General features: G+C 39.8%; 1 protein-coding gene across 1 annotated transcript in view; it reads left to right on the top strand.

The window, feature by feature from the left end:
* The window catches only part of Dhx29 (DExH-box helicase 29), a 45,193-nt gene that overhangs the window by 1,484 nt on the left and 29,747 nt on the right, over nt 1–13,962 (top strand). Inside the window, 7 exon segments of the mRNA XM_037209437.1 lie at nt 7,435–7,508; nt 8,669–8,782; nt 10,401–10,530; nt 11,029–11,174; nt 11,510; nt 13,339–13,371; nt 13,374–13,465. Coding sequence (XP_037065332.1) covers nt 7,435–7,508; nt 8,669–8,782; nt 10,401–10,530; nt 11,029–11,174; nt 11,510; nt 13,339–13,371; nt 13,374–13,465 — 590 coding nt within the window.

The raw sequence follows: 13,962 nt of genomic DNA, 5'->3' as shown, positions 1-13,962 counted from the left end.
CCACCTCTACTGACATCTCACTGGATTCTTTCAAGTTTCTGGTAGTCATTTGTTATATTATCTGTCTTCCCGTCCCTCCAGTCCTAAAATGTTAACTTTCTCCAGGTGTCTGTCCTTGACAGTGGAGTTCCTTTTTACAGCCCTCCCAAAAGAGGTCCCAAGAGGTCCCTGTGCCGTGACTTGTGACTTTGCCATTGTATTGTCAATGACTTTCAGTCCTGTAGATGACTTATCAATTGACATTCTTACACTGGCTTTGTTTCCAAGCTCAAGACAGCCACTTCAGCATTTTCTTACACCATTTTTCTGTGCATGCATGCATGTGTGTTCTTGTTTATCGTAGACCAAAGGTTCCTTTTAAAAATAGTTTTGACATCTATTTATTTTGTGCATGTGTGGATATACGCCCTGTGTAATTTTAATATACCCTTTGATGTGTCCTGTTTTGTTCACATTCTCCTCTAAGTATTCACATGGAGTGCCAACAGAGCCTCTTAAGAGGTCCCTACAGTTCTGCTCTTTTCTCCTTCAGTTAGTCCAACATGACAACAGATTGATCTCTCAGAAATGCTGCTTTGATGAATCATGCCCATGCCTTCCATAGCATCCTTACTGACTGCACTAAGATCCAAACCGTTCAGCTAGCATAGAAGTCTAGCATCTTTGCTGATCTGTTTTCGACTGTTGTAAATCTTGCATCTTCTTGGTTCCAAGTAGAACTTGGCTTTCTGCCTCATCATCTCTATTTTTTTATCTGAATGGAATGTCATCTGTCCCTAAAACTATCTACTAAAACGGTATGCCACCCTTTTCAGATATCAGTTCTTTTTTTAATTTCTTCCTTACCTCTATAGTTCGTTGTCATGGTTGTTTTATATCATTCTTTTTGATAGTTAAGTCTTCCCTTACACGAGGAATTATACTTTTATATAGCTTACAAAATTATAGTATATAATGGATATGTGTTAACATCTTTGAAATATCTAGTTCAATGCTTTTTGTTATTAAAAAAATTCCTTAGATAAATGACAAGGAGACAGTCAGAGGAGTTATTAACACCAATAAATCAAAAGGGGAGTTACTTCCAAATTTGCACAATTTACCAAACAAACGTCTCGTGAAAGACAGAAAATAGTGACTTGGTACTAGCTGAATGGGAAGAGACTTCTGTTTTGGTTTGGAATAGGAATGGCTCCCCATAGAAAACATTTAAGCTGAGATAAAGCAAACAGCTGTTAGGATTCCTGGAGACAATGTTAAGGCGGAGGAAAGCAGAAGCTCAAAGCCCTGTGGGAACAAACGTGGTAGGTATAGGAGGAATGTGTGGCGGGAATAGAAGGGGAAGGGTTTAAATGAGGTAGGAGCCTGGGAAGTGAGTAGACAAAGCTCAGTGCGGAGAGAGGGCTGGTGGTAGTGTTAAAGAGTGATGAGAAAGAAGAAAGCTTTGCATCCTTAGCTGAGCAGGTCCAAAGTGCTGGCATCGGTACCCGTTCTCATAGGTGCTGACAATTCAGATTGCCTTTCTTCACTTACCTCTTAGCAGTCTGTACTTTCTGTTCACAGCTGATTCTGGTAATCAGTTCCTTATATTACTCCCCTAGAATATGAGCCCCATGAGGATAAATACTGGATTTCTTTTCTTTTCTTTTCTTTTTTTTTATTCTTTTTTTTTTAAGATTGTATTATTTATGTATGTGTATGAGTGCTTTATCTGCATGTACAACTTTATGCCAGAAGAGGGCATCAGATCCCACTAGAGATGGTTGTGAGCCGCCATGTGGTTGCTGGGAGTTGAACTTACGACCCCTGGAAGAGCAGGCAGTGCTCTTAACCACTGAGCCATCTCTCCAGCCCCAGATTTTTTTTTTTTCCTTAACCACCAGAGTTCCTGCTTGGATCTTTTGGCTGATCAAAAGGAAGTTAGAGCTGTTTCAAGTGTCTTAGTGATAAGGGGGACATTAGCATTGTTGCGGATATGAAAAATAACACAGTATAAGGGGAACAGACTCCAAGAAAGACAGTGTGGAAGTGACTCTGGTTTATTTATTTTTTCAGCAGTTGAATCACTTTGAAGATGTTGTGTGGTGCACCATTACCTGACCTTTTGGTTATAAATTTAGAATTTATAATACTTTTGTCTTAGAGATGCTGCATACTGACACCCTTGCTTCTAGTTAGATTTCTGTTCACTTTTACCATCCGAATAAGTGGTAAGGAAAACCGATGTCATAAATCTTAAGCAATTTTACTTGGCATAAGAACGGGAACCAACTTTTCAACGACTATTAACTAAGAATTTTTGTTTGTTTTGTTTTGGAGACAGAGTTTCTCTGTGTAGTGAATTTTTTGTTTGTTTTGTTTTGGAGACAGAGTTTCTCTGTGTAGCGAATTTTTTGTTTGTTTTGTTTTGGAGACAGAGTTTCTCTGCAGCCCTGACTTTCCTCTAACTCTGTAGATCAGGCTGGCCTCAAACTCAGATCCGCCTGCCTCTGCCTCTGGAATTAAAGTCATGTGCCGCCACCACCCACCTTGATTTAGAATTTTAAAATGAAGTTACTAATTTAGCAAGTTTAAATAGCTACTTTCTCCTTCACTTTTTCCTGAATAAAGGATTAGAAACATGTAAGAAGCTGGTAGCTTGCCATTATGAAAATTAGCAACAGACAGAAGAGGAGAGGAACAAACCATCAATGGAAAAATTAGAGCAAGGGTGCGGGTGGTGGGGGTGGAGAGCAAGATGGCTCAGATTTAAGAGTGCTGGCTAGGAAGCCTGATGACCTGTCCCCTGGCTCTGGTCCCTGGGACCATGAGGGGAAAGAGAGAACTGGCCCTTGGAAGTTGTCTTCTCACCTCCACTGGTGTCCTCCCCCCCCCTTTCTCTCTCTCTCTCACACACACACACAATCATAAATAAATGTAATGAAGAAAAAAATGTTTTAAGTTTTTACTAAGCAGTTTCATACAACCAGCTATTCATGATGTGCAGCTAAATCATCATCATAAATATATTTACTGCTACTCAATTGTAAAAGCTATGGGATGTTGAAAAACAATCATAGTAGAAAAAAAAATTCCTTGGTTTCTTGTAGAACAAAATGTGAAATGGAGTATGTCCCTTGGAACAGGAGAAATTCAGTACACATTCCTACTTCAGGCTTTCTCCTATTTGTAGTACAGTACAAAAAAAAGCTTAAGCTTTTAGAAACTGAATGACTTATTGAAAACCATATCACTTAACATATTTTGCATTTATCACTTCATATGCTCTATAAACATTTCAATAATTATACTTTAAAGCAGAATACTTCCCTATCAGTACAAATGACTTTCAACAAACTACCTCTAAATACAGTGCAGTGTGTGATTAACTTTGAAATTTATACCCACTGGCTTGTGTGTTTCATGCTTTGAGAGGAATGGTATGTGTCTAGGCTGTCTGAAGCTCACCACACATTCTTTGCATAAGATGCTTGGTTTTGGGTTTTTTGTTTTGTTTTGTCAAGACAGGGTTTATCTGTGTAACAGTCCTGGCTGTCCTAGATCTCGCTCTGTAGACCAGGCTGGCTTTGAACTCACAGAGATCCACCTGCCTCTGCCTCCAGAGTGCTGGGATTAAAGGCTTGTATAACCACTGCCCAGCTAAGATACTTGCTTTTTGTGTTAACACTAATTTATTTCAGTAATACCTAATATTTCAGAAAGTGGCTTTAAAATCCTTGCAGCCTTCCTTTTGAAAGCAGACAATCTAATTCAAACAACTACTTTTTTTTTCAGAGCTGAGGACCGAACCCAGGCCTTGCGCTTGCTAGGCAAGCGCTCTACCACTGAGCTAAATCCCCAATCCCTCAAACAACTTCTTAAAACAAAAGCTTATTTCTAGTCTGTCAAGTGAGTTTCTGGGCAAATAAGTGTCCCAAAGACCATGAAACCAATGTTTATTAAACAGTCTGTATAAATAGGGAAGGCAACTGTTTGCTCTGTTCTCAGACCTTAACATGTGGCTTACAACATTATATACATTGTATATATACCAAAGTAATTTTTTTTCTGCAGTGAGAAAAAAAAATTAAAGAAATAAAGAAAATTAGAACATTCTTAGGAAAATTGAAGAAAAAAGAATCTAAGACTTTTCAGCACCTCATGAATAGTGCATTAATAGATATAACAATGCATCATAAAAAAAACTTTTGAGTTTTTATTATTGCACTTCATTGTTGTAGGATATTATTTTAAGGTATGTTACTTTGTTTATGTTGCATTTGTTTAACTCTATGAAGCTGTGTTGCTTTGCCTGTCTAAAACACTTGATGATCTAATACAGAACTAAATGGCCAATAGCGAGGCAGGAGAAAGGATAGGTGGGGCTGGCAGGCAGAGAGAATAGAAGGAGATATCTGGGAGGAAAAGAAGAGGCATAGCCAGAGGAGGAGGAGGACCCCAGCGGCCAGCCCCCATCTACACAACAGGCCATGGAGTAAGAGTAAGATTTACAAAAGTAAGAGAACAGGAAAAGCCCAGAGGCAAAAGGTAGATGGGATAACTTAATTAAGGAAAGCTGGCAAGAAACAAGCCAAGCTAAGGCCAGGCAGTTCTAATTAACTATAAGCCTCATGTGTGATTTATTTGAGATCTGGGTCACGGTCCCCCAAAAGAGCAAAAACAAACAGCAACACTTTGTACTGTGCCAGGAATTGGGTATTCATTGGGATGGATTTGAAAATGAGAGGACCTTAGTTGAACTGGTAGTATCTCTATGGTAAGATCTCACTTCTTCAGTCCCTTAGAATACTATCTGGTCTGAAAACACTCATCAGGGTCCCAGTCTCCTTCCTGTGAATGCTGCTGCAGGATTTTCTGAGTCACCTGATGGTTTTCCAAGAAGTCAGCTCTTTTCTTATTTATACTGGAAGTTTGAAGTGAAAGCAAGGAAGTAAGATAAGCGAAAGTTCTAGATGAAAGTTTGGAGGAGACAAAGGAGAACCTGCTAAATTTAAACAAATCAACAGTCTTTGTAAAGGGATTTACAGTCTCAACCCTGAGGATAGCGCAACTTTTTTCCCAGTATAGGCTTGGTTATTTGTTTATTTTAAGACAAGACCACACTTGGTAATATTCTGGGGGCTGTTGCTATAAAGCAGTGGCTCTCAGACGTGTGCTCGGAGAGTCCTAAGGAACTGCTGACCCTCTGGGGACAGCTCTGACATTAAAACTGTTAGTGGAAGAGTTCTAAACTTGTGCTTTGTTTTCTCCTGAGTTGGGTAGTACAGTTGTCTAGAGTCTGCACAACACATATTATAACATCAGATGTAGTGCAGAACCAGATGGTACAGACCAAATGGGTGTGTTCCCGAAGGATGTGTGTTGAAACTCCAGCCCCCAGGGCAGCTGAATTGGAGTTAAGGCCAGCAAGGAAGTGATTATGGCTAATGATGTTGAAGGGTAGGATCTGTTCAGTAGAATTAGTGTCCTCAGAAGAAGGCCTCCTGAGAGCACAATCTTCTCTAGATAAGCACACTGAAAGAACCATGTGAGCATGCAGCAAGGTGATGACCACCTACATAACAGGACAGGAGACCCTAGAATAAAACGTATCTAGCTGGCACCTTGATCTTACCATTCCCGATCTTCAGACTGAGAAATAAATTTCCCTTGAGTGAGCCACCCAGAAGTGTTGACTAGTTTGTCCTGGCTGCCCAAGCAGATTAAAACACCAAATGTGTGAGATTTGTAACATAAGGCTATGTGTGTCCAAGAAACATCACCAAGAATAAAGAAAGCTTTTCAGTACATGGAAGATATATTTTGTTTGTTTGTTTTGGGAAACATGTTTTGCTAAAGTTTGTTTACATTAACATACAGCCTTATTTTTAATGACTAATGAATAAAATTTACTTTTTAATTTATATAATAAGTCAATAGTTACAATCCATGTAAATAAAAATATACTTGAATCCTCAATAATTTTTAAGAATAAAGAAGTCCGTAGCCAGACTTATTGGTGGAAGCCTATAATTCCTGTAATTCCTGCTCTTCAGGAGGCTGGGGCAGGAGGCTTCAGAGTTCAAGGCCATCCTGAACTACAAAGTGAGTTCAATGTTAGCCTGAACCATTTAGTGAAACCTTTCTCAAAACCTAAGAAGAAGGGGCTGGCAGGATGGCTCAGCAGGTAAAGGCACTGGATACAAACCTGAGCTGGTCATCAGCCCCATGTGGTGGGAGGAAAGCACTAGCCCCTGCAGCTGGTCCCCTCACCTCCACATGCATGCTGTGCACATGTCCCGGCTCACGCATCCGGTGGGAAGGCGGGGCAGCGGAAGAGAAAGCATGGCGGTGGTGGTGGGGGGTGGCAAGAAGCTGCTATTCACCTTTTCATCAACACCTGGGAAGCAGAGCACAAGAAGAGGGGTGAGACTTTCCGACCTCAAAGCCCCCCTAACTGTGTACTTCCTCCAGCAATGGTCCACATCCCAAAGGCTCATAACCTCCGCAAACAGCATCACCTTCTGGGAACAAGTGTTCACACATGTGAGCCTGTGGGGACACTTCTCATTCAGACCGCCATGGTAGCTCATCCAAACAGCAAGAAAACGTGAAATCTGGAGGGTAGCATGTTAGGGGAGACACAGTGGGGAGCTGGAGGAGGGAAATGGGGCTGTGTACGTGATCTTACTTCATTGTATACATGTATGAAATCCTCAGTTTAAATATAGGATGGATTATGGCTTAAATCCTTGAGAGGGGGCTCATACTTTGTTTTGGGGCTTTGAAACGGAAAGGACAGGTTTCCAGTGTATGCAGGCATCAAGTGTGGTGACTTGTTATGACAGCCCTTAAAAGCTCGTACAGCCATCCTGGACTCAAGGCTCCTCTCTCCAGCCTGTCTCCTCACTCAGCATCCTGTTTTCAGGGGAGACTATTTTCTTATTAGATTTGACAATCTCCTAGAAACCCCCAAGATGTCTCAGCTAGGTGTCAAAGATAAGAACATCTCATCTGGGCAGTTGTGGCAACACCGCTTTAGTCCTAGCACTTGGGAGGCAGAGGCAGGCAGATCTCTGACTTCAAGGACATCCTTGTCTACAGAGTGAGTTCCAGGACAGCCAGAGCTACACCAAAACAAACAAACAAACAAACAAACAAACAAAAAAAAAAAAAGATAGGGATAAGAACATCTGATTAAGAAATGTGAAGTTGAAGATAATTGACCTCAAATGTATATAGACATTTGAGTTTTAGGAGAAACTAGTTCCCCTTAAAGAGTGCTAATTGTTAAAATGGTTTTGAAGTTTTTAAGGGGTTGAGTGCTTTGGTAAAGTGAGGGGAGAGAGCTAAAATCAGAGGTTTACTATTTAGCAGCCTTTAGAGGAAAATTAAAATGGTATAATGAATATTAATCTTTAAGTCCTCTGACTATTTGTTGTCTGTTACATACAGGTCCAAAAATTTATAGTTTCAATTCTACAAATGATTCCGGTGGTTCTGCAAGTTTGGACAAATCTATTTTGAAAGTGAGTAAGCAAGGCTTTGCTGCATTTCAGGAAGCATTCTCTTTAAGAAAACCAGAGACTTGTAAGCAGTTGAGAGCACCTGCTGCTCTTGCAGAGGCCCCAGCTTGTTTTTTAGCATTTACATTAAGCAGCTCACAACTGCCCTCGACTCCAGTGTCAGGGGGTCCAACACCTACTCTGGCCTCTGCAGGCAGCCACACGCACATGGCATACACATACATACACACACACACACACACACACACACACACACACACAAGTAACTAAATAAATCTCTTTTAAAGTTACATCCTCAAATAACAGGAAAATTATGGGATATTTAAATTTTTTATAAATAATACCCTATCTCCTAGGTAGATGTAAGTCAGACACATGTTGAGAGCTCATGAGAAATGAATGAAAGTCTGGATAAAGCTTCCTTTGGCCCTACATGATGTCCTTCATAATTTACAAGTCAATTTCTTGGTGGTGATATTGGCATTTAATGTATCTTCTTAAAGCATTGTCATGCTGGATTACAACTTTTTATTTTCTCAGACTAGACTAAATTCCTGGAGTATGTTTTTGTGCTTACTAGATAACATTTAGTTAAGTAATAAAGGAAATCTGGTTTTTTTTGTGGGTGAAACACTTACGTGTTTTTCAGTTAAAATATCTAAACAAAAAGGTAAATGACGAGTAGCAATAGTTGGAAACAAGCCAGGAGCCAGAGAATTCATACCCTGTGATTGCTCGACCGATGAGTTTTCCTTTGACGGGCCGGGTCCTTCTTAGTGCAGTCGACAGTCTGTGAAGACGCTTGGGTTGCTTTACAAATAAGGCGGATTTCTAGATTCCGACCAGAAGGGTTCTAATAGTGGGACGGGGCTTGGTAATCTTCGCCCTGACTATCCAAGAGTGACCTAAGACATATGCCTGCGAGGCTTCATAAGAAGTTTTTCCACCTTGCCATAAGTGATGTTGTTTTCCATATTTCAGTAGGAATACAATCATGTTGTAGGAATGTGGCAAAGGCATGGTAATCCAAAAAATAAAAATATATCTTCCTTTAGCTAAAATTTTGAGTCTGGTTGGAAGGAATATTAGAAAACTGTATGATTTGCTGATAATGTTTTGATAATTTGGTTTCTAATTACTGTAAACGTTCTTGACTTCAACAGGTAGTAATTAATAATAAACTAGAACAAAGAATTATTGGAGTGATCAATGAGCATAAAAAGCAAAATAATGACAAGGGAGTGATTTCCGGGAGACTTTCTGCCAAAAAATTACAGGTATTTCCACCGCCACTCCTACTTTTCGTTTGTTTGTTGATCAAGACAGGGTTTCTCTGTATAGCTCTGGCCCTCTGGAACTCGGTAGACCAGGCTGGCCTTGAACTCACAGCTATCTGCCTGCCTCTGCCTCCTGGATGCTGGGATTAAAGGCATGCATCACCACTGCCTGGCTTACTTTTCTTTTCTTTGAGGCAGGATCCCATTGTACCCTGGGTTGACAATACCTGACTTGCTGCGGCTACTTTTTTCCTCCTGCCAGAAGTAGGCATTGAATCTAGGATTTTGTGCATTTATTGGGGACATTTCAGGGACAGCTCTAAATATAAAAGTGAATATTTTAAACTTCCATTGGAATTACATGTAGATGGTTCCTAACTGCAAGCACAGGAAAGAACTGTCTCATACAAGTTACACTCCCACACTGAAATGGTGGCACACACAGTACACCCCACACTAAAGTAACACATACACCAACAAATGAACAAAAAAAAAAAAAAAAACACAAAAAAACAGTACACTACACTGAAATTCAACACAGTAAACACTATACAAATGCACACATTACACTACACTGAAATCACACACAGAAGCACATCACACGAAATGGAAACAGTAACTAACTGAAATGTGCACACACAGTAATTACACTCCCATACTGAAATGGTGGCACACACAGTAAGCTACACTCCCAAGCTACATCTTTGAGTATCTGTATGTTCATTTCTGCCCTGCATTTTGCTTACATGCTCTGACATGATAATCCCACAAGGTAGATGCAATTGATCTTTTCAAATGAAAGACTGAGAGTTGGAAAGATGCCAGATTATGGCATAAAGTTACTGATGAGTAAGTATCAAAATAAGCTTAAAACCAGTTCTGCTCAACTTTTTAAATATCATACTGTAGAAGTACTTTATACAGAGAGATGTTTGTTAAACCACTAAAGAAAGTCCTAAGCATTCACACATAGAAAAATGTATACTTAAATTATGACATATCTATCCAACGGTATATAACTTAAAATTATTAAGAAAGGGTTCATTTCTACTAAGTATACATAAGTGAGACACACGTTGAAAGCTTGTGAGAAATTAAGGAGAGGCTGGATAAGGAAGTTCCTAATAATCTGGGCATGGTTCACACACCTTTGACCCCAGCACTTGGGAGGAGAGGCAAGTGGCTCTTTGCATTCAAGGCTAGCCTGGTCTACAGAGCAAGTTCCAGGATAGCCAGGACTGTTGCACAGAGAAACCCTGTCTCAGAAAAACTAGAAAAAAACAAAACAAAACTGTAGTCCCCAAATTCTTATTATAATGAACACATTTAGCTTTAAGTATGAGGTGGGACTTCTCTACCTTCCCAGCCTCCCTCCCCTTCTCTTTCTCTCTTTTTTTGGGGAGTGGGGTGGGGTGGGAGCTGCCTGGGATTGAGCCTAGAGTTTTTCATATGTTAAGAAAATACTCTCCCACTGAGCTACCTCCCAGCACTCCACACAAAAAAAAATCTTTGAAATTACAGTGTATCTGTTTCTGATTTAAAATTAATGAGTAAATGAAATTAGGAATTAAGAACAATGATCAGATTAGCAAATGTAACTTGCATTTCTCTTTGATAGGATTTATACATGGCTTTACAAGCATTTTCCTTTAAGACTAAGGATATTGAAGATGCTATGACCAATACACTCTTGCATGGAGGCGACCTTCACTCGGCCTTGGATTGGCTCTGCTTAAATCTTTCAGATGGTAACAGTATTATCATTAACTATCTCCTTTTCTAAAACAGGCTGTCTCTTGTTTGTTTGTTTTGTTGTTTGTTTTAGTTTGGGGGGATGTTTGTTAAATATTAGGACTGTCTATCCTTACATAAATAATAACTCAGCAGAAGGTTGTGGTTGTAACCTTTGGTAAGGACCTGAGGTACAGATAGCCTTTGTAATTGATGAAGTATACTGCCAAAAAATCAAAAAGTGAGGTAGGTTAAAATCTTCTTAAAGAAAATTTCCAAGCTGAACTAGTGAGGTAAAATAAATAGCAGCTAGACGTGGGCTAGCTGTAGTCTGATGAGGGAACACACTTCCAATTTTGACATGTAAATCCGATTTCTCCTAGGATCTCTCCTAGGAGCTGAGGGTAGAATGGAATTAGATGCTTTAAATCTTGATGGAGTTTATGTGTATACTTAAGTATTTGTGTGTTTGGCATATAGTTTGCATATTTATCCTCAACACATTTTGTTTTAAGATGCACTTCCTGAAGGATTCAGTCAAGAATTTGAAGAGCAACAGCCTAAAAGTAGGCCAAAATTCCAGTCTCCACAAATACAGGCTACTCTCTCACCTCCATTGCAGATGAAAACCAGGAAACAGGAAGAAGATGCTAAGATTAAGGTAATTTATTTAAGAATTTAATATTTAGGGGGATGGAGAGAGAGCTCAGTGGTTAGGAGTACTTGCTGCTCTTTTAGAGGATCTGAGTTTGGTTCCCAGCACCCACATCAGGTGGTTCACAGCTCCCTATAAGCTCGAGCTCCAGAGAATCTGATGCTCTCTTCTGTCATCCACAGGCACCAACACACATGTGATGTACACTCACACACACATACACATTAAAACATTCTTTTTATTTAAAAAAAAAAAAAACTTTAGGCTGCGGTTGATTACACATAACCTCTAATTCTATCATTTGTAAGGCCGAGTTAGGAAGATCACTAGGATTAGGCTAGCGTGGCTGCATAGCGAAGACCCTGTCTCAACAAAGAGAGAAAGTGGCTTAGTTAGGGTTTCTATTGGGAAGAGACACATGCCAAGTCTAATAAAGGAAAACATTTCATTGGGGCTGGCTTACAGGTTCAGAGATTTAGTCTATTACTGTCGTGGTGGGAAGCATGGCAGCGTGCAGTCAGACATGGTGCTGGAGGAGGAGCTGAGAGTTCTACATGTGGGTCAGCAGGCAGCAGGAAGAGAAAGTAACACTAGGTCTGGCTTGAGCTTCTGAAGCCTCAAAGCCCATTCCCAGGGACTCACTTCCTCCAACAAAGCCACACCTACTCCAACAAGGCCACAGCTCCTAGTACCACTCCCTAATGACCAAGCATTCAAATATATGAGCGTATGGGGGCCATTCCTTTTCAAACCACCACAGAGAGAAGAAAGAAAGAAAAGAATTAAACATTTTAAAAAAATTAGCATGAGTTCATAAAATCTCTGAGTTTGAGGCCAGCCTGGTCTACAGGGTGAGTTTCAGGACAACTAGGGCTACAAAGAGAAACCCTGTCTCAAAAAACCAAAAATAACTACACAGGTTCCCAGGCTTTTCTATCATTGCCCATCTCACCTTTTATTGTTACAAGCTACCCCAAGAGGTAGTAGCTTAAATCAAGTTTCTTTTTCATGCTTCTGTGGTCTGGGTCAGGGTCAGCTGAAAGTTCCTCTGTTCCAGAAGAAGTGTGCTGGAACATCCAAAATGGCTCCTTTACTCATGTGACTAATGCTTCTGCCAGAGACCAGCCATGCGTCCCTTTCTCTACATAGTCTGTCACTTGATTGGTTTGGGTTTCCTCATCTGTGGTGGTTGCAGAGGGGTCGGACTTCTTACATGTCATCGGCTCCCAGGAACAAGTGAAATTGCCCTTGATAATTGTAAGGGATTGACTCCAGAACCTCCAAGGATACCAGAATCTTCAGGTATTAAAGGCACATATTTAAGATAGCACAGTATTAGTCATATCCCCTATGCATGTCCTCTCATATGCTTCAAGTCATTTATAATCCAGGAATAATGGGAGTGCTATATATGTACTTATAATGTGTTATTTGGGGATTAGTAGAAAGAAAAAAGTCTCACTGTTAGAAATGATACAACTTTATCTTAAATATTCAGTATCTGAGTTGGTTGAGTCCACAAGTATGGAAGTCCAACTGTATTTCAAAGTTAATGAGCCTGTATGTACACATTCTTATTAAGTCCCTGCTTTAATCATACTTGATAATGTCATTTTGGTTGAAGCAAGTCATGTGGTCAAGCCCAGTCTCTTCATGGTGACTTGAATACTGGGACACTGGGAGGTGTAGTTCATTAGGGCATTCTCGAAGTACTCTATATGTCATCAAACATCTGGGGAGGTATTATCCTGTAAAACCACTGTTTCCGGCAACACCACTAGTTTTCAAGGGTGCTAGCTAATCCTTTTTAATTCTATAAAGTAATACACTTAGAGGAGAAACAGGAAGGCTAAATGTTCTTCTAGTTTAATATTTGGTTTTAACTGGCTATGTATCCGAGGCTGACCTAAAACTCAAAATCCTCCTTCCTCAACCTCCCTGGTGCTGGCATTATAAGCAAGTGAGTAATCATTCTTTGTCTTTTGTAAGTTTAGACTTCTTTTAAAATGTTTAGTTTGTTTGTCCTTTGCTATATATTAAGTAACATGACTTTTGCAATGTTTATATGTCTGCTGTTTTTGTAGTATGAAGAACTTATAAAAGTAGAGCTTAATAGTTTTGGCATCTTTTTCTAACTCAATCTTTCAGAGATATGTTTTTCTCCTTTTAGCAAAAAAGGAAGAAAAAAATACAGAGGTAAATATGAAGAGTGGATTTTGAGATATGCTGAGCAACAAGATGAAGAAGAAAAGAGTGGCAGTTCTAAGAGCTTAGATGATGAAGAAAAGTTTGACCCTGTGAGTAGAACTCTGAATCAGGCCGCTAGCATCCTGGGAATTACCAGGCACAGTGTTGAACCTTCTTTACTTGGTTTTTCTCACTTGGGAACTGGACAAATAGCTCTCGGAAGTGATGGAAAAACTAAACAGAATTACATATGGATAAAAAATTGGCACATAGTAACTAGTAAGTGTTAATTACATCTCTCCCGTGTTTAAAGAGATAAACTTAACATATTTTAACATGACTGTTATTTGTAAATAGTATGTTAAATTCTTTGAGTAATAGAAGGAAGGCAAAGCATATTCCTGTATAAAGGAAGCCAGCAGTTGGGAAAGAAAAATAGTTTATCTTAAGATCAAATAAAAGCACGAAGCTGGATGTGTTAGTTGACTTTCCACCACTAACAACAGCAGTGAGAGGTCAACTTAAGGTGGAAAAATGTTTATTTGGCTCCCAGCTTTAGAGGTTTTAGTCCATGATCATTGGGCTGCATTGTTCTGGGGCCTGTGGT

Source organism: Peromyscus leucopus, chromosome 11 (assembly GCF_004664715.2).
Source record: "Peromyscus leucopus breed LL Stock chromosome 11, UCI_PerLeu_2.1, whole genome shotgun sequence".
NCBI lineage: Eukaryota > Metazoa > Chordata > Mammalia > Rodentia > Cricetidae > Peromyscus > Peromyscus leucopus.
This window is presented reverse-complemented; position numbering and strand designations above follow the sequence as displayed.